The following is an 18,817-nucleotide window of genomic DNA, read 5'->3' as shown; positions in this document are numbered from 1 at the left end:
CGGAACACATATTAAAATATTTTTGATAAAAATCAGATGGCTCAGAAAGCCCTGCTTTGCCAGCAAGATTAACACTTTCAGATGCCCACACACTAAAAACTCCTGGGTCAAAAATAACCCATAATGGGTTATTTTTGACCCAAATCCTGGGTTAAAAAGGGACCAACTAATTTCTGGGTTATTTCAACCCAGAAAAATGGGTTATTCTTTTTGACCCAACTTCTGGGTTAAATACCTAACCCAAATTTTGGGTTAAAATAACCCAAAATTGTAGTTAATATAACCCAACTTCTGGGTCAAAAGAACAACCCCAATATCTGGGTTGAAATAACCCAGAAATTAGTAGGTCCCTTTTTAACCAAAGGTCAAAGGTAAAAAATAACCTGGGTTACTATGCCAGTATGCCTTATTTCAGAAAATAAAACTTCAGGCACTTACACACTTCAGGCACTTTTACATTTTTATTGCATTAAATTAAACTCTACATAAACTCTACACACTTGGACCTATTTATTTTAGGTCACACTGTAATAACATTAGACATTAGAAAAAATAGAAAAATAAACAACACATTCTCTCTCAAACATTTGACAACATTCAATAACTGGATTGAACTTGAGGGACAAGAGTTTTGATAGTGTCCTCATCTAAGAGAAGAAATGCCTCCTCATCTCTGTCTTCACCTGAAAGACAGAAAACAAGACAACATGAGTATTGTTAATAAGTCGAGACAATTGTGAACCACTCACCAGACACTCTTTGATTATCAAGCTAACAAATAATCACTTTTAAGGGAATGATGTTGTTGTTTTTTTTTGTTAAAAAAAAAAAAAAAAAAAAAACGTGGCCCAATTTGCTAGTTAACTAATGTGGTTCTTTTGCAGCATTACCCATTTTGTGTGAATGACAGTCTATACTGTACATCTTTTCTTTCATTAACAAGTGTAATAATGACATTAATTCAAAGGTGAATATCTGGCCCATTATTATGCATAACAGTTTAAAGACAAGGCACAAGTATCTTTTAACTATAAGGGTTATTATAGAGATGCATTCCCCACTGTCGAAGAAGTTGTTGACTGTCACAAAATCTTGCACTGACATATTAAAGCCATATTAAAGAAAATATTTAAGTATAGAGAGATGATATGAGGGCAGTTAAAGGGATAGTTCACCCAAAAATGAAAATGTGATGTTTATCTGCTTACCCCAGGGCATCCAAGGTGACTTTGTTTCTTCAGTAGAACACAAATGATGATTTTTAACTCCAACCATTGTCGTCTGTCAGTCTTATAATGCGAATGAATGGTAACACAATTTATAAGAGTCAAAAAATAATCCAAAAATAAATCCAAATTAAACCCTGCGGCTCGTGACGACACATTGATGTACTAATACAAGTTTGTGCGAGAATCCGAAAATTATTTATATAATTTTTACTTCTAAAACACCATGTCCAACTGCATTTAACAATCGCTTAGGTTTCTCGCACAAACCGTTTGTTTCGTGTCTTAGGACATGAATGTGTCATCACGTGCCGCAGGGTTCAGTTTGGATTTGTCTAAGCATATTTTTTGACTCTTATAAATTGTGTTACCATTCACTCGCATTATAAGACTGACAGACGGCAGTTGGAGTTAAAAATCATCATTTGTGTTCAACTGAAGAAATAAAGTCACCTACATCTTGGATGCCCTGGGTGTAAGCAGATAAACATCAAATTTTCATTTTTGGGTGAACTATCCCTTAAAAGAGTAAAACGCTCACCTCTAAAATTCTCTATCAGCTCAGACATCCGCCACTCAGTTAGCTTATCGGCAACAAAGCTGTCCATTTAAAATGACCTGGAGAAAACAATAGAGGTTAGCAACAATTTGAACACTTGACACACTTCTTTAACTCTCACTACTTAAGCCCGTAGAGCACTGTATAATATGATAAGCACAGCGCAGCTGGTTAACATAACTCAACTATTGTGTTGCCTCGTCGCTCTAGCCGCGGCTAAAGGGGGTCGCACACCGGAAGAGATGCGTATTTAAAACTGAAACACATTATTCTCTATGAGTGTACACACAACGGAAGCGCCCAGCAACGGTTCAGGACCTTGTTCAAAATCCTGCAGTGCCACGTACATAGATTTATATTAAATTTACACTTATTTGTCTCAAATCGTCGTTAATGTATATACTGACTTCACCATGTGCTGCAATATAAAGTTAATTTTACATTAATTTACAGTAATCAGCTGCATGAATAAAAATTGCTTATGTTATTGGATTTTCAGGTGATATTCTCAATTCATTCAGTTAACGGACACTCTGAGGTAAAGTGTTCAGACTGCAGACTCAGCAACAATTGTATTTAATTATACAGTACAACCATAACATAGTACTGACATTATCTTAATTCCACAATGTCCTAAAACATAACAATATTGCTGGCCATAAACTGAGAAAGTACATGATACCTCGAGTTGTCCTAGACGCGGCGCAGCGCGGTGCTTCTCGTCCGGTGTTCGACCCCCTTAACGCGGCATGAAGTCGCCACTAGCTGCACTGTACTTATCGTATTATTACGTTACGTCAAATTTGGCTGGGTGGTTAATAACACTTTTCTTATTTAGTCTGACAAACTCAAAACACATATTTATTTTGACTTTACACAGACTTTAAGCTAGTTAATGTAGATGTTGTCGCGATATCCGCAGGCGGCTACATGCTCACCACAGAATTACCATGGTAAGCCATGGTCATTTTTTTAACAAATGGTGCTAAAATAGCAACGGGGACATGGACACAGACGTTTAACGTTACATTGACACTGAAAATACTTGCTTACCTTGAATACGCGACGAAGTTGCACCGAAGAAGCCCAGGCCAAAACGGATCGAGTGCGTTCAAGTTCAAGTGACGGTTATTTCAAACGACTGTTGTGAGAAAATTCCAGAACATCTGGGAGCGGGGGAAGGGGCGTTAACCCAGAACATGGGTTACTCTTTGAAAAATAACCCAGAAACCTAAACAACCCAGGAATTGGGTCAAAATATTAGCCCTATAACCCAGAAAATGGTTACTCTCTGAAAAAATAACCCATAATTTTAACCCAACACAAATAACCCAGAAAATGGGTTAAAGAAATAACCCAGGAGTTTTTAGAGTGCAGAAAGCTACTAAAGACATATTTAAAACAGTTCTTGTGACTGCAGTGGTTCAACCAATGTTATGAAGTGATAAGAATAATTTTGTGCACCAAAAAACAAAATAACGACTTTATTCAACAATTTCTAATTATGGAGCGATTTCAAATCACTGCTTCCTGAAGCTTCGAAACTTTACAAATCTTTTGTTTCAAATCAGTGGTTCGAAGGGCATATCAAACTGCCAAAGTCACGCCCCCCAGTGGTAAGCCATTGAAATTTCAAAATGAAAATTTGATGTTTATCTGCTTACCCCCAGGGCATCCAAGATGTAGGTGACTTTGTTGGCTGCGTCCGAAAACTGGAAAAAGCTGCCTTCTGAGGACACATTTCAAGGTAGTAAGGCATCAAGGCACGTCCGAATCCAATGTTGGCTTCACTTCCTCTCTCATGAGATACCTTCTTCAGATCGATTTTTGAAGGAAGCATGGATGTATCCTTAGCTGCCTTTGATATCCCACAATCCTGTGCTTTCCATTCTGACAGTTGAGCTAGAAAAATAAAGATGGCGTCTGAAAGTTGCGTTTGCTGCTCGGTTTGTGTATAAATGTACGATTTTGATCAACATATTTCAATTTTGATATCATTTCTATCGAGAAATTACTACTGTAATAATTAAATATTTGTTTAGTTCTCACCAAAGCTCGCGCTATATTGCTGTAGATCATTCAACTGTTACACTGCCTCAGAAGTCTGTCCGAAATCAATTTCGTGAGGTACCTTCATGCACAAATGCTGCCGTACAAGTCATTCTCTTATAAGATAGTGAGGCAGCAAGACAGCTACCTAGGTTTTCGGACGCAGCCGTTTTCTTCAGTAGAACACAAGTGATGATTTTAACTCCAACTGTTGCGGTCTGTCAGTTGTATAATGTATGTCAATGGGAACTCCATCTATAAGAGTCAAAAAAAAACAAAAACACGACAGACAAATCCAAAATAAACCCTGCGGCTCGTGACGACACATTGATGTCCTAAGACACAAAAGATCGGTTTGTGCGAGAAACCGAACAGTATTTGTATAATTTTTTATCTCTAATACACCACTATGTCCAACTGCCCTCCACATCCGGTTAGTGATGTCTGAACGCGCTCTGACAACGGAAGTGATGTCTCAGACTCATTGAAGCAAAGCGCGAGACATCATTTCGGTCAGCAAAGCGCGTTTTGGACCTCACTAACCGGATGCTGAACAGAGTTGGACATAACGGTGTTTTAGAGGTAAAAAATGATATAAATACTGTTCGGTTTCTCGCACAAACCGATCGTTTCGTGTCTTAGGACATCAATGTGTCGGATTTGGATTTGGATTTGTCTGTCGTTTTTTTTTTTTTTATAGATGGAGTTCCCATTTACATGTATTATTTGGCTGACGGAGTTAAAAATCATCATTTGTGTTCTACTGAAGAAACAAAGTCACCTACATCTTGGATGCCCTGGTGTAAGCAGATAAACATTAAATTTTAATTTTTGAGTGAACTATCCCTTTAACGAAGCTTTGTTTACTGAAATCAGGTCTTTGGCAGTTTGATACAAGCTCTGAACCACTGATTCGAAACAAAAGATTTGTAAAGCTTCAAAGCTTCATGAAGCAGTGTTTTTAAATCGCCCCTTACTAGATATTGTTGAATAAAGTCATTACTTTGTTTTGTTTTTTGGCGCAAAAAATTATTCTCGTTGCTTCATAACTTTAAGGTTGAACAACTTTGTCACATGAACTGTTTTAAAGTGTAAATTATCTTGCTGTCAATGCAGGCCTCACTGAGCCTTCAGATTTCATCAAAAATATCTTAATTTGTGTTGTGAAGATGAACAAAGGTCTTATGGGTGTGGAACAACATGAGGGTCAGTAATTAATGACAGAATTTTTGGGTGAAATAACCATTTAAATGAATAGAATGTGCAACAATGGACTCTTTATGTTTATGATACAGTAGACAGTACCCAGATGACTTACGAAAATAATTCAGGTCAAATGGTTTGGCTGACAAAAAAAAAATAAGACCTTCCACATCTGCTGAGATTGTGAACTCTGTGGCCCGGAACATGGGTTTCCTATCCCATGAGGCCAGAGGGGTGCTGTCAGTACCAAGAAAGTTGTTCCTTATGATTGCTGTTGGTACATTATGCCAGGTGTCATATATTCTAGCGGACAGAGACTGAGTTTACTTTTCTTAATATTTTTTATTATGTAGTGACCATTTTATGGAAGCAATAAAGCACTTGAGTGTGCACTGTATTCTGAATATAGTCACGGCTGGATCATGGTCCTGGAACACACATGTTTGGAGGGCCCTCTTAGTGGCAGACCCCTTATACATTGTCCTACAATAAGCAAGTGGGATTTGACAAAATGTAATAATTTAGGAAATGCATATATTGGAGGTGTTTTGCCTAACAACTCCATTTTGCCATTAAATATATTCACAATATAACGCAGCCTCTCGAATAATCTTTGAATTAAACACAATTTGTATGTAAAGCTTATGTAAGAGTTGGGTAACTCATGTCTAATGCAGGGCTGTGTATAAAGGGAATGTAATACTTAAAATAACCACTAGGTGTCCTCACTCCTGTCTCAGTTTCATGGCTTATCAAGGATTGACCATGTATGGATGTGTCAGACTGTTATGGCATCACTCATGTATAACCTAACAGATGAAAATCCCCCTGTTAACAAAACTTTTATCTCTGTATCACTGAGTTATAAACACTTATGGTATTCATAATTTGATTCTCATTAAAACAGCAGATTCTTTGTTCCTGAGATCACTTGTTTTTGGTCTCATTTCAAGATTTGTCAGGTTAAATTAAATGGGTTTGTAGACTACTGCACAATTTCTATCCTTTTTATTAGCTGGTTTTAAATGCATTTGTTCATGGACTTGTTTCTCAGAATTCAGATCAGCTGCCACTTTAAGAACTATGATAAATCAGTTGAAGTCAGAGCTTTACCCCTAAAGCCCTAGTGTAGCAGAATTGCAACATTTGTATGGATCTTTCTCTCCCTCTTCAATACTTCCACCTCTTTTGGACCTCCATTAGTGTGAACTCATCAGTGGGGCCTTTGGTCTGTGTTACCTTGACAACTGAGTCAACAGCACCCAAGAGTGGACTAAACACTGGTCAGTTCAGAGGCACTTTGCTGGCCAAGGAAAAGCCTGTGGAAAGACTGTGTGTGTGTGAAGGCATGACGGCTTATACGTGTATGTGGTACTATGAGTCAATGTTTGCCTGTGCAGGTGTGTGTGTCTCTCTGTTTCTCTGTCTTTCGTCTTCCCTGTTTTTGTGACAGGACTTGTATATTTTAAAGTCTGTGGGTCAGTTGGCAGGTCCAGGGTCAGCGAGGGGCATGGTGTGCAGGACCTCATCCAGCAGCTGCAGGGCACGGTGTAGATGAACTTCCACCCAGCACGGTGTTTGTTTGATGGTCTGTCGAGGGTAGTCAGGTCCCCAACCCTTTACAAAACTCAGACGCAGGATACACAAACGACGCAGGTCATCAACACCTATTCCAGCGGCGGCCGACAGACCTGCGAAAATGTGTAAGGGAGAGTGTGTATTAAAGGAAGTAAGCAGGCATTTTAAGACTAGGGCTGGACGCATGTCGTGATTTGATTCTGATTCACTAGCTCTTGGTTCGATTCTGATTCATTTGGGAATATTTCAGTTATAGTGCCCATTTTGCTGATATATGGAAAAAAAAATTCTCTCAGCTATAAGTTGTAACCTACGGAGCCCCGGACATGACATGCAGGAAAAAAATTGTAGGCTAAATGGTGTGCACAATTTACTATTTCGTTCCCTCGATTTATAAATCATGCGTATAGAGTAAATCGTACGAAAGAGTAAATCGTGCGAACAATAAAACATTTTTTCTTGTATGTCATGTGTGGGGCTCCGTAGTAACCTTCTTGCTTGGTAGATTACAAAAATAATAATTTTAAGAATTAACAACTGGGTCCAAACTAAGTATTTCTATTACCATTTAGTAGAGGAGATTTAGTATTTTAGAAAGATGTGTTAATAGGACTGACTCTAAAGAGTCAATTGTTAGTTAATCAGACTACACTGGTCATGCTGATCCTCTAAAGAGAACCATTTCATAAGAGTCTTTTATTCATGTTCATTTTATTCAGACTACACTGGTCACATATACATGTTTTTGATTCACTAAAAAAAACCCAGTTCATAAGACTCATTTGTTCATGAATCGGACTAAACTGGTCACATATACGTGTTTTTGATTCACTAAAAAGAACCAGTTCATAAGAGTAATTTGTTCACTAATCGGACTACACTGGTCACATATACATGCTTTTGATTCACTAAAAAGAACCAATTCATAAGAGTCATTTGTTGATTAATCGGACTACACTGGTCACATATACATGTTTTTGATTCACTAAAAAGAACCAATTCATAAGAGTCATTTGTTGATGAATTGGATTACACTGGTCATTCTGTATGTTTTTGATTTACTAAAAAGAACTGGTTTATAAGAGTCAATTGCTTGTGAATCAGACTACATTGAATGCACTGTTTGTTTTTGATTTACTAAAAAGAACCAGTTCATAAGAGTCATATGTAGATGAATTGGACTACACTGGTCATTCTGTATGTTTTTGATTTACTAAAAAGAATGGGTTCGTTAGAGTAATTTATTTGTGAATCAGACTACACTGGTCACTTGGTCACACTGTATGTTTTTGATTCACTAAAAAGAACCAGTTCAAAAGAGTCATTTGTTGATGAATTGGACTACACTGGTCATTCTGTATGTTTTTGATTTACTAAAAAGAATGGGTTAGTTAGAGAAATTTATTTGTGAATCAGACTACACTGGTCACTTGGTCACGCTGTATGTTTTTGATTCACTAAATAGAACCAGTTCATATGAGTCATTTGTTTGTGAATTGGGCTAAACTGGTCATGCTGTATGTTATTGCATGCAGCTTGTGATGACAACTCAATAGAAAGCTGTGTGTTCTTGGCATTATTTTGCTGTACACATGCTTTTCGTCTCATGATGTTCAATTCAGACCACAAACTTGGGTAAAATATAAATTCTTTTGCAATAGGGCTGATGATTCAACAAAATGCTGATGAAAAGTGGTTCAGGAAAGACTGGCATAGAGAAAAAAAACATTCTTGTGGTTTTAAGAATTGTTACCAAGGAAAATCGATATTTGTGGGACCAATGACTCACTGATGGCTGGAGCAATTCCTCCAACACTGCCAGGCCCAGGGATGTTCCCAGCTACCGCTGCAGCCTGCGCAGCCGCAGCTGCCTGCGCAGTCGCCGCTTGCTGCTGCATCTGCCTGTGACACTGACGAAGATCAAACACCTGGAGGAATAAAATGGAATTAGTTCACAAACACTTGGGACAACTGATCCAAATATTTCAGTCCTTGTTCACACATTTATGCTTAATTTTACTGATTCATGCTTGTTTCCTGGAAATAAACAGATTTACAATGCCAACAACATCTATAGTGCTCTGAAACAAGGCTGTTCCCCTTCTGATTTTGATGTCTGATTCAATTTAATTGCAAAGAATAAAGCAGTACAAAGGTGTGATGTCATTAAAGGTGTACCTTAATGAGGGCTCCTGGGTAGATCTTGTGAACAGCATCCCCTGGCGCTCTCCCTGCCTCCCTGTCCAGGTAGTAACTTTGCACGAAGACAGCATGGTCACTAAGGCAACGCATCCACACGTCCCCCTCCCCACGACACTCCAGCTGAACACCTTTACCAATGTGAAGCCTGTTGGGTGGATGTCAGGTGTTCATAAGTTTGTGTAAGGTGTTCTTCTTCAATTGCATATGAATGAATGTGTATATTTATTATGCTGAAGGATGACTGACCTTGCCCTCTCACTGGCATCAGTTCGGTGAACATTGCTAAGCTGACCCAGGCAAAAGCGGTCCCCGCCCGAAGGGTCCACATATCCATCTACTGTCACCACAGGACAGTTTGCTAGAACCTTAAACATCTCCCCGACCTGCACGTCCATCTCGAAATAAGAGATTGAGCACCAGAACTCTGGGCCTGTAGTGTACACACAATGGCACACAGGCTCAATACAGAGTGCTGTTCATGTAGATGTACTTGTGTGGTGGGGGGGTTGGTTTGTATTACCTGGATGGTTGGAGACTGGTTGAGGGTATGAGGCTGGTGTGTGATGCTGAGACCCTGATAACAGTATACAAATAATATTTTTTTAAAAGAAATGACAATTAAAACACAATGATACAATGATGATAAGATAGTATATCATATCATATATATAAGAAGTATATCATTAAATAGCAAGCCATTATTATTTATAATAATTATGATGAAAAATATATATTTACTTATTGATTTATTTCATTTATAATATACAGTACTGCTCAAAAGTTTGGGGTCAGTAAGTTTTTTTTTTCTTTTAAGAAATTAATACTACATTAAATTGACATTTATAATGTTACAAAAAATCTATTTCAAATAAATGCTGTTCTTTTGAGCTTTCTATTCATCAAAGAATCCTAATATATATATATATATATATATATATATATATATATATATATATATATATATATTTGTTTCCACAAAAATATTAGGCAGCACAACCGTTTTCAACATTGACAATCCTTGAGCACCAAATAAGCATATTAGAATGATTTCTGAAGGATCATGTGACACTGAAGATTAGAATAATGGCTGCTGAAAATTCAGCTTGGCCATCACAGGAAACACATGTATATAATTTATTTATTGTATATGAGATTGTCAAATTATCTTACAGTTATCATTATTTATATTTTACAAAAACTGTGTTGACGATCAGAATTTACATACAGAAATGGCTGGTATGAGGGGGAGGGGCTTGCTGGTGACTCCGCCCATTTTGCTGTGGTCCAGTAGGAGTATAAGAGGCTGTACTGGTCCCTGTCCAGGTTGTTGCTGAGACATAATAAACAGATTTAACATGACTTGATACTTATTTAATATATGAGTCTTTCACTGATAATATCATACAAATTAAATGCCTTACAAACATATACAACTTATAAAGTCTCAATAAAATAAAATTCAACACAATCAATTGTGAACTGTATGTAATTTCTCCATGCACTTACTGTGGTAAGAGCCCTGTGTCTGTGTGTGCTTCGAGGTGCTGTATTCACTTTGACTGACAGAGGGCTGCTGGGACGAGGGCTGGCTGTGTGTGGGTGCGTGACTGTGTGTTGGGGTGGAAGGTGGAGAGCTGGAGGTTAAGGCTCGTCCTGCTGGGGATGCGATCTGCAACAGTCCCTCAGGGTGGTCCACCTGCATGGACAACCTGGAAGCACTCGCTTTAGAAAAAGTGAGAATGATAAAAATTATGCGTCAATATCACGTTTTTTTTTTTTAATTGCAAGAAAAGAAACAGCACTGCATTAAATACATTAACATAATATCACATTTTACAGATGTGTTAATACAACAAAGAGGTCATGACTGCACTTTTGGTAGTCACCACTAATAAGGTGCAACTACCAGTGTGTCACACATACACACACAAATTTACTAATGATTTTCAACTGTTGTAAAACCAAATTTTAAATATTTTGAAACTATATACACTAGCAGTCAAATGTTATGATTTCTGAAGGATCATTTATACTGAAGACTGGAGAAATGCCTGCTGAAAATTCAGCTTTGCCATCACAGGAATAAATTACATTTTAAATATTACAATAGAAAACAGTTATTTTAAAATTTAATAATATTTCACAATATTACTGTTTTTACTGTATTTTTGATCAAATAAATTCAGCCTTGGTGAGCAGACGAAACTTCTTTCAAAAACATAAAAAAATCGTAATTGTTCTAAACTTTTGAAAAATAAAGGTTAAAAAATAAATAAAAGTTCCAAAAGGTTTTCGCAGTGATGCCATAGAAGAACCTTTTTTTTCTTTGTGTGAAGAATGCTTTTAATAGTCTAAAGATACTTTTTCCACAATAAAAAATGGAAAGGTTCCATCGATGTTAAAGGTTATTCATGGAACCATGAATGCCAATAAAGAACCTTTATTTTTAATAGTGAGTGTATAAAATCAAGTTAAAAATAGTCTTTTTGTCTTAAAGGTGCCCTAGAATTAAAAATTGAATTTATCTTGGCATAGTTAAATAACAAGAGTTCAGTACATGGAAATGACATACAGTGAGTCTCAAACACCATTGTTTCCTCCTTCTTATATAAATCTCTTTTGTTTAAAAGACCTCCGAAGAACAGGCGAATCTCAACATAACACAGACTGTTACGTAACAGTCGGGATCATTAATATGTATGCCCCCAATATTTGCATATGCCAGCCCATGTTCAAGGCATTAGACAAGGGCAGCCAGTAACGTCTGGAGCTGTGCACAGCCGAATCATCAGACTAGGTAAGCAAGCAAGAACAACAGCGAAAAATGGCAGATGGAGCGATAATAACTGACATGATCCATGATATCATGATATTTTTAGTGATATTTGTACATTTTCTTTCTAAATGTTTCGTTAGCATGTTGCTAATGTACTGTTAAATGTGGTTAAAGTTACCATTGTTTATTACTGTATTCACGGAGACAAGAGCCGTCGGTATTTTCATTTTTAAACACTTGCAGTCTGTATAATTCATAAACACAACTTCATTTTTTATAAATCTCTTCAACAGTGTGGCATTAGCCGTTAGCAACAGAGCATAGCCTCAAACTCATTCAGAATCAAATGCAAACATCCAAATAAATACTATACTCACAGGAATCGATGTATGCATGATGAACACTTTGTAAAGATACATTTTGAGGGTTATATTAGCTGTGTGACCTTTGTGTTAGCTGTTTAAGGCAGTTATAAGCTCGCCGGGGCGGGGGAGCGGGAGATTTAAAGGGGCCGCACGCTTAATCCGTGCATATGTAATAATGGCTCAAAATAGGCAGTTAAAAAAATGAATTAAAAAAAATCTATGGGGTATTTTGAGCTGAAACTTCACAGACACGTTCAGGGGACACCTTAGACTTATATTACATCTTTTGAAAAGGAGTTCTAGGGCACCTTTAAATACCCTCTAAAACATGTATCCAATCAGGGTCAGGTGAACCTGAAATCACCCCAATAACACAAAGCTTCTTCAAGTCAACTGGTCTTTCACTGACTAGTCGATTTTTTTTTTTTTTTAATGTAGCTATGTACATCGCTATTATAATCAATCTATCAATAAATATAATGAATAAAAATGAAAAAAAATGTAATAAAAATGAATCTAAATAACTTCATAAATAATAAAGAAACTATACTAAAATAAACTTATTAAATATGTCTCAATGCAATATGATGATTTGTCTTCTGGTTTGAATCATCCTTTTGCATTACAAGACTATATATAAATGTATGTATATATGTATATATATGTATGTATATGTGTGTGTGTGTGACCCAGGACCACAAAACCAGTCATAAGGGTCAATGTTTTGAAACTGATATTTATACAGCTGAATAAATAATATTTCCATTGATGTATGGTTTGTTAGGATAGGACAATATTTGGCCGAGATACAACTACTTGAAAATCTGAGGGTGTAAAAAATATCAAAATACTGAGAAAATCACCTTTAAAGATGTCCAAATTAAGTCCTTAGCAATGCATATCCACTAAATTTGGATATATTTACGGTAGGAAATTTACAAAATATCTTCATGGAACATGATCTTTACTTAATATCCTAATGATTTTTGGCATAAAAGAAAAATCGATAATTTTGACCCATACAATGTATTGTTGGCTATTGCCACAAATATACCCGTGCGACTTATGACTGGTTTTGTAGTCCAAGGTCACATATTTATTTGATTATTCTGCAAACACTGGTGTGCAGTAAAACCCCTTAGCCTTGATTAAGCTTTGCTATATTTACAGGGTGGAGAGAGGGGCAGGCTGGGGTAGAGCGTGACCGAGGAAGTGGTCCGCTGGGGCGGCTCTGGGGACATCAGTCTCAGTGGCTGTGGGCTGTAGTGATCTGAAGGATGATGGTCTTGCTGTAAGGTCATATTCGATGGACCCTCCATCTGGATGCAGTCATGTATGTGCTCTTCTTTTATCAGCCTGCCTGAGGGATGAGAACAAGTGTCAAAACATTTTTGAGCTCCTCTCCAAACTCACGTCCATTTGTCTCTCTCACTGCAAGGCGAGTCCTTGCATGTCTCGATTTGACACATTTTATGGCAGTCTCTGTCTGATTAAAGGCTGGCTGCCAGCAGCGTAGCGATCAGGGCCGTCAGCGATTAGCCCAAATGAATGTTTGAGACATTCTTTCGCATGTGGAGAAGAAACAGAAGCGCTAATAGCCACCACTATTCATTCAAAGCTCCGCTCACCTGTGTTTGGCAAACTGAATCCCACTGCAAGATGAGAATAAAGAAAAAAGTAACATAGAACACTGCGTTATATAGTAATTACCAAAATATCAACACAGAATCATGTTCGAGAATACTACATGTTCTTTATCAAAATATTTCCCTGCTATAATTGTAATAGTGATGAAAAACGTTTCATAGCAGTTTGTGTTTTTAGTAACATACGCACCAATCCCAGGGGAAACCACACGCTCATAGTGGTAGGGGTTCACACACACGTTATCGTACTTCAGATCGAACGCATACTGACAGAACTTGACATGCTTGAGTTCATTCTTGTGGAGGTCCGGCCAGCGCCACAGACGAGCGTATATGACATGAGGGAAACCCTTCCGCCCAGCCACCTGAGGAGCAGTGACAACACTTGATGTCAACAGTACAGTATTATACCAGGGTTGAATTCACACTCTCATACCTGAGAGTGACTTTTTTAATTTTAAGTGTGATATTAATAATAATAAAAACACATTTTGGAACATTATGTATTTTACTCAAATCATTTTTACAGAGATTTAGTGGTTAATATTAAGTTACATAGAATTGTGTTATGAACATTTAGCAAAGAGAAGGATTATGTTCTACCTTTTTGTTGATAATTTTGTTTTTTCTTATAATATAAGAAAAAACAAAATTATCAACAAAAAGGTAGAACATAATCCTTCTCTTTGCTAAATGTTCATAACACAATTATATATTTAGTGTTATATTTATTATGCACTGACTGAAACATTCCCTGGACTGTGTGCACTGGTAATCGGAGTGTCCTCAGTATCATATTCATTCTCCACCCTGTCCCGAGTCTTAACACCGTTCCAAAGAACTATTCGGTTCTCTGAGAAAAATGAATTTGATGATTTTGGCTCACGAGAAAGACATAACTAATGGCTTTGACATAGATGAGTTTGTTACACTTTTTGCCAAACGAAATAAAGACTGTTGCTGTAATGTGATGTGAAACACAACTGGAAAATGTGACAATCGTGGTCTCTCATCTTTGTTTAACAGGCCTTAAGTATGAAACTTTACGTGAATATTAGGACTAAAAAATAACGAGTTGCTATTAATTTTATCTTCATAATGTCAGGTTTTGAATATGGTCAAATTTGCTTCATATTCACTACCATTCAAAAGTCTGGGGTTGGTAAGATTTCACCAAGGCAGCATTTATTTGATCAAAATACAGTAAAAGCAGTATTATTGAGAAATATTATTACAATTAAATAATAAATAAATGTTTTCTATTTATTATTATTTTTTAAATAAATGTTTTATATTTTAACATATTTTAACATGTAATATAATCCTGTTATGTTATTGTGTAAAAAAATGTGTCAGTATGTCACAACAGGGAAGAAGAAACTTGCAACTTCCGATTCATGATTTTAAGACCTTTTGCTAGTTTCACAACGCATCCAATCAATACACTAAATATCAACTGGACATGAGTAAAGAATGTTTAAACTCTTATGGATGGACAGACAAGTATGAAGTCAGGGATGCTCTACCATGCAGAACTGACCTACGATTACAATATAATCTAGCCACTGACAGCCTATGGTTCTATCAAGGTCATTATAAAGTTTCAAGAGCATGACATCACAGAAAAATGTTATAAATGGACAGAAGTCAGAGAAAGAGAAGAGACAAAGCAGATTAAAAAGTACAGAGAAACATTTGACTCTGCTGTCAGACCATCTTCTCTAAATCATGTGTGAGTGGCAACACACTGTGACCTCATTTGCTATTGGAATGACTTACAATTCTCCACCCAGGAGACTGACCTTCCGGAGCGAGTCAAAGCGGAGACAGTCGGCGCACAGACAGAGACAGAGATGGTCCACTGCCAAAAACATTACGTTTTACAAACTCACACACAGACAGAGCACCATATTAAACTCTCAGAACCCTCTCATTTTCATAAACATCACATTTCTCCACTAACAAACCCTAATAGCTGTGCGTGACATGAAACAGAGTTCAGCACATATGCATTCTGATGCATGCATACATTCAGAACTTGTTGCATACATGTCCTAATTGAACACATTGCACTCATACTTCAAATACTGACACAGTCGTCTCTCTCCCACATACACAAACTGCGAGACAGACAGGCTTAAGCTTGGCCAAGCCCCTTTCCTGTGTTTCAGACAAAACAACCCTTCCTCACCCTCCACCCGCCTCTCTCCCCGTCTATAGCTGGGGGAAGGGAAAACTCTCTGTCTCGTTCTCTACGGGCCTCTCCTCTCTCTAAAATCATGAGCTGACTATTTTGGGAGAAAAGATTTCCTCCATGTTAACATTACTCATTCCTCGATTCTCCTCCTCTGATGGTTATAAATGCAGCAGAGGTGAAAGACTGTCAGACTTTTGGTCTTAAACATGAAAGTGATCACATTACAAAATGTCAGCCTGTATTAAGAGCCACTGTGATATGACATGACTATTTATTTGTCAGGTAAAGTGTCTATGCATGCTTTTTGGATTATCTGGTTCTTTAAGTGACTCTATTTCAGTTAATTATGTTCTTGAAAATTCAAGCAGATGACACGAGTGCAGTCACTACTGTTGTGGAAGCGTCATGGAACCTCTAGGAAAAATGTGGTGTGTGTTTTCCTGTATTTTGACATGTAATTAACGCTGACATGCGGGAGCTTTATTTGATATTGTTTATGTTCAGATTTCATTTGAAGTGGAGAACTGGCCACATACCCTATTTACACTGTCAGTCACATTCGGAAAAATAATTAACACTGAAAAATGATTGGCCTTTTCCATAATAACAGCCTATTTATGTGTAAGATGATACCAACAGAACGAGTATATATATATATATATATATATATATATATATATATATATATATATATATATATACTTTAGTGTAAATATAAGTATGTGTGTGCGCGTATATATATATATATTTATTAAATTGGCTTTTATTATTAGATTTTCATGTTTCATTTTAATTTTAGTAATTTTATGCGCTTTTATCATTTTATTAGTTTGAATTAGTTCTATATAGATTTAATTTATTTTTATTTCAGTTTTAATTTATTTTTATTTCAGTACTTTAACTTAAGTTCAATTTCAATTAGTTACAAGTTTCTTATATATTTTTTTAAGTTTTAAAGTATTTACATTTTATTTCATTTCAGTTTTATTTAAATTATCAACATTGACAGCCAATCAGAATTCATCCTGCTGTAACGAGCTCAAGCATTTAAAGAACTATAACGTCCACTGGTGTGGACACTAATATATTTATATTAGTAAATATATATTTATCTTTATAGTTATCCTTCTTGGTGTGAATGGGCCTTTACATTCTGTGAACTGTTGCACCGGATCATGTATTTGTCTGATTTTCACAAGTGTGATTAATTTGTGTTAAAATCAGATGATGTTGGCTGGCAATGCTCTGACCTGCAAACGTCCATCCAGCGTTCTTTGTATGGTGACGCACTTGCTTGGATGGACTCCATTTGTGGTGATAGCGGTGATGAGGGAGTCAAGCTCATCTCTTTTCTCTTTGAGTTTCTTTACCAGGCTTTCGATGGCACGTTTGGCGAAGCTCTCATTTTCTCCTCCCTGGCGGTGGCACATCAGGCTGTGAACGATGCTTAAACACGCATCACTGCTGCTGGGGGCATTCACAGACATTCTGCTCCCACTATTTTAGAAGAGATGAAGAAATGGTATATGTATGTGGCCTGGACAATTTACCAACTCTTAAAAATGTATGAATGTCATTGTATTAGATATTAAAACATAAAATCATGTGGTAATTAATTTAAAGAAAGAAAGGCACAAAAGAGGTTTGTCAATCTTTACTTGAACTTAGTTCAGAGAAAGGTTTGTAATCTCAAGCAATGGTTCCCATCTGGTGAGTTGCAACACTGATCTGTGGACAGCAAGGAAAAAAACAATGCAAAATGCTAATAATACAATTATTTACATTTTAAGCCTATTGTATCTATTTAGTATAACTGTGTATAGGCTGATATCCAAAATATATATGAAATACGGTACATATGGCTTGTGAACTTTTACAATATTCAGACTATTTTAGACTGGTTTGGGTCGTACCACTGCAGAGTAGCACAGTACCTGCGTGACTCGTCATAGACATAAACAGAAAGAAGTAGCTCCAGCTAAAATGTTCTTCCCCAAGATGCATGCAGTTCTGTTTATCAACTGCTAGAGCACCAAAAGTTACAGACTGCAGCTGTTATTTTTGTAAAATAAACTATTTTCATAATGTGTTGGCTCACCACTTGAAGTTTAACACAACTCTGAAGCCAAGTGAGTGTAGAACCACTGATCTAATGCAATAAAATTCAAACATTTCAAGTGTGGTTAAAATGACTAAATACTTTTGAGGCCCCTGTATAGCTTTCGCAGCAATAGTGGAAAATCATACAAATAAAAGAACGTAACCACAAATCTCAGAACTGGGCATTCAGACTGGCATTGCCACACAGGTGATGTGGAGACTCTAGGATTTAAATTTCAAGTAACCTAATAGGCAGTTGAACAAAAAAGACTAACGTTTTAATATGAAGATATATAATTCCAGTTTAGTGTTACTATATTTATTAACTAAACAAATAAGTTTAAATCACATTCCATGATATGTCTCTGTCTATCATTCTGAACTTCAGTTAAAGCCGAAATAGTTACTTCCTGAATCAGACACTAATTTATTTGGTTTCACTCTTTCTGAAATAGTACTTAGTTACTCACACTTTTAATTATCAATTACTAAATACATAAAACACAAACAGCAAATTAATGCAAGTTAATATAAAAACTACTTACATGTTATGTGTCACATGTGCTCACTCTTCTCTGTATGTCTGCGCCCGTCTGACTCGCTCGTGAGCATATCCAGTGTGTGTGTGTGTGTGTGTGTGAGAGAGAGAGAGAGAGTCTGAAACTGAGGTAACTCCCCTGACGATACAACGTAGTTATTTGTCAAAAAATAAGGCACAATAAAACCGAAATCTAAAACTGAAACAGACACAAACGGTCACAAGGCAAAATTTCGGAAAAAAACAACAACGAGAAATCTTTTTTTTTTTTTTTTATCGCTGCTCGAAATCGTTCTAAAGTTGAACGCATGTAACGTTAAAGCTGAAATAAGTAACAGAAATAGACTAATCCTGTTAATTAGCTAACAAAAGAAACAA

The 18,817-nt window shown here is 36.7% G+C and overlaps 1 protein-coding gene and 1 long non-coding RNA gene across 2 annotated transcripts; both read right to left on the bottom strand.

Moving 5' to 3' along the window:
- Window positions 1-352: 352 nt before the first annotated feature.
- Window positions 353-3,121, bottom strand: LOC137034704 (uncharacterized). Its single transcript, XR_010896970.1, has 3 exons — window positions 2,839-3,121; window positions 1,768-1,844; window positions 353-683 (listed from the first exon to the last, which is right to left on the bottom strand). It is a non-coding gene; the product is annotated as an uncharacterized lncRNA (long non-coding RNA).
- Window positions 3,122-5,398: 2,277 nt separating this feature from the next.
- Window positions 5,399-18,579, bottom strand: smad10b (SMAD family member 10b). The gene is made up of 13 exons (XM_067407800.1): window positions 18,447-18,579; window positions 17,460-17,529; window positions 17,052-17,298; window positions 13,795-13,969; window positions 13,587-13,610; window positions 13,127-13,318; window positions 10,324-10,539; window positions 10,043-10,147; window positions 9,338-9,391; window positions 9,064-9,247; window positions 8,794-8,962; window positions 8,405-8,543; window positions 5,399-6,728 (listed from the first exon to the last, which is right to left on the bottom strand). Exons 3-13 carry the CDS (start codon window positions 17,286-17,288, stop codon window positions 6,517-6,519), a joined length of 1,707 nt encoding a protein of 568 aa, XP_067263901.1. The 5' UTR covers window positions 17,289-17,298; window positions 17,460-17,529; window positions 18,447-18,579; the 3' UTR covers window positions 5,399-6,516.
- Window positions 18,580-18,817: the final 238 nt, after the last annotated feature.

The sequence above is a fragment of the Chanodichthys erythropterus genome, chromosome 2, assembly GCF_024489055.1.
Source record: "Chanodichthys erythropterus isolate Z2021 chromosome 2, ASM2448905v1, whole genome shotgun sequence".
In the NCBI taxonomy this organism is placed as follows: Eukaryota; Metazoa; Chordata; class Actinopteri; order Cypriniformes; family Xenocyprididae; genus Chanodichthys; species Chanodichthys erythropterus.
The sequence above is the reverse complement of the archived record's forward strand: the minus strand, read 5'-3'. Positions and strand labels throughout refer to the sequence as shown.

Coding starts and splice junctions, on each gene's coding strand:
- smad10b (XM_067407800.1), bottom strand. CDS start 17,288: ATGTCTGTGAATGCCCCCAGCAGCAGTGATGCGTGTTTAAGCATCGTT. Junction 13,611..13,794: donor TGTGGTTTCCCCTGGGATTG/GTGCGTATGTTA, acceptor CTCATCTTGCAG/TGGGATTCAGTTTGCCAAAC. Junction 6,729..8,404: donor AGGAATTGCTCCAGCCATCA/GTGAGTCATTGG, acceptor ACATTTTCGCAG/GTCTGTCGGCCGCCGCTGGA.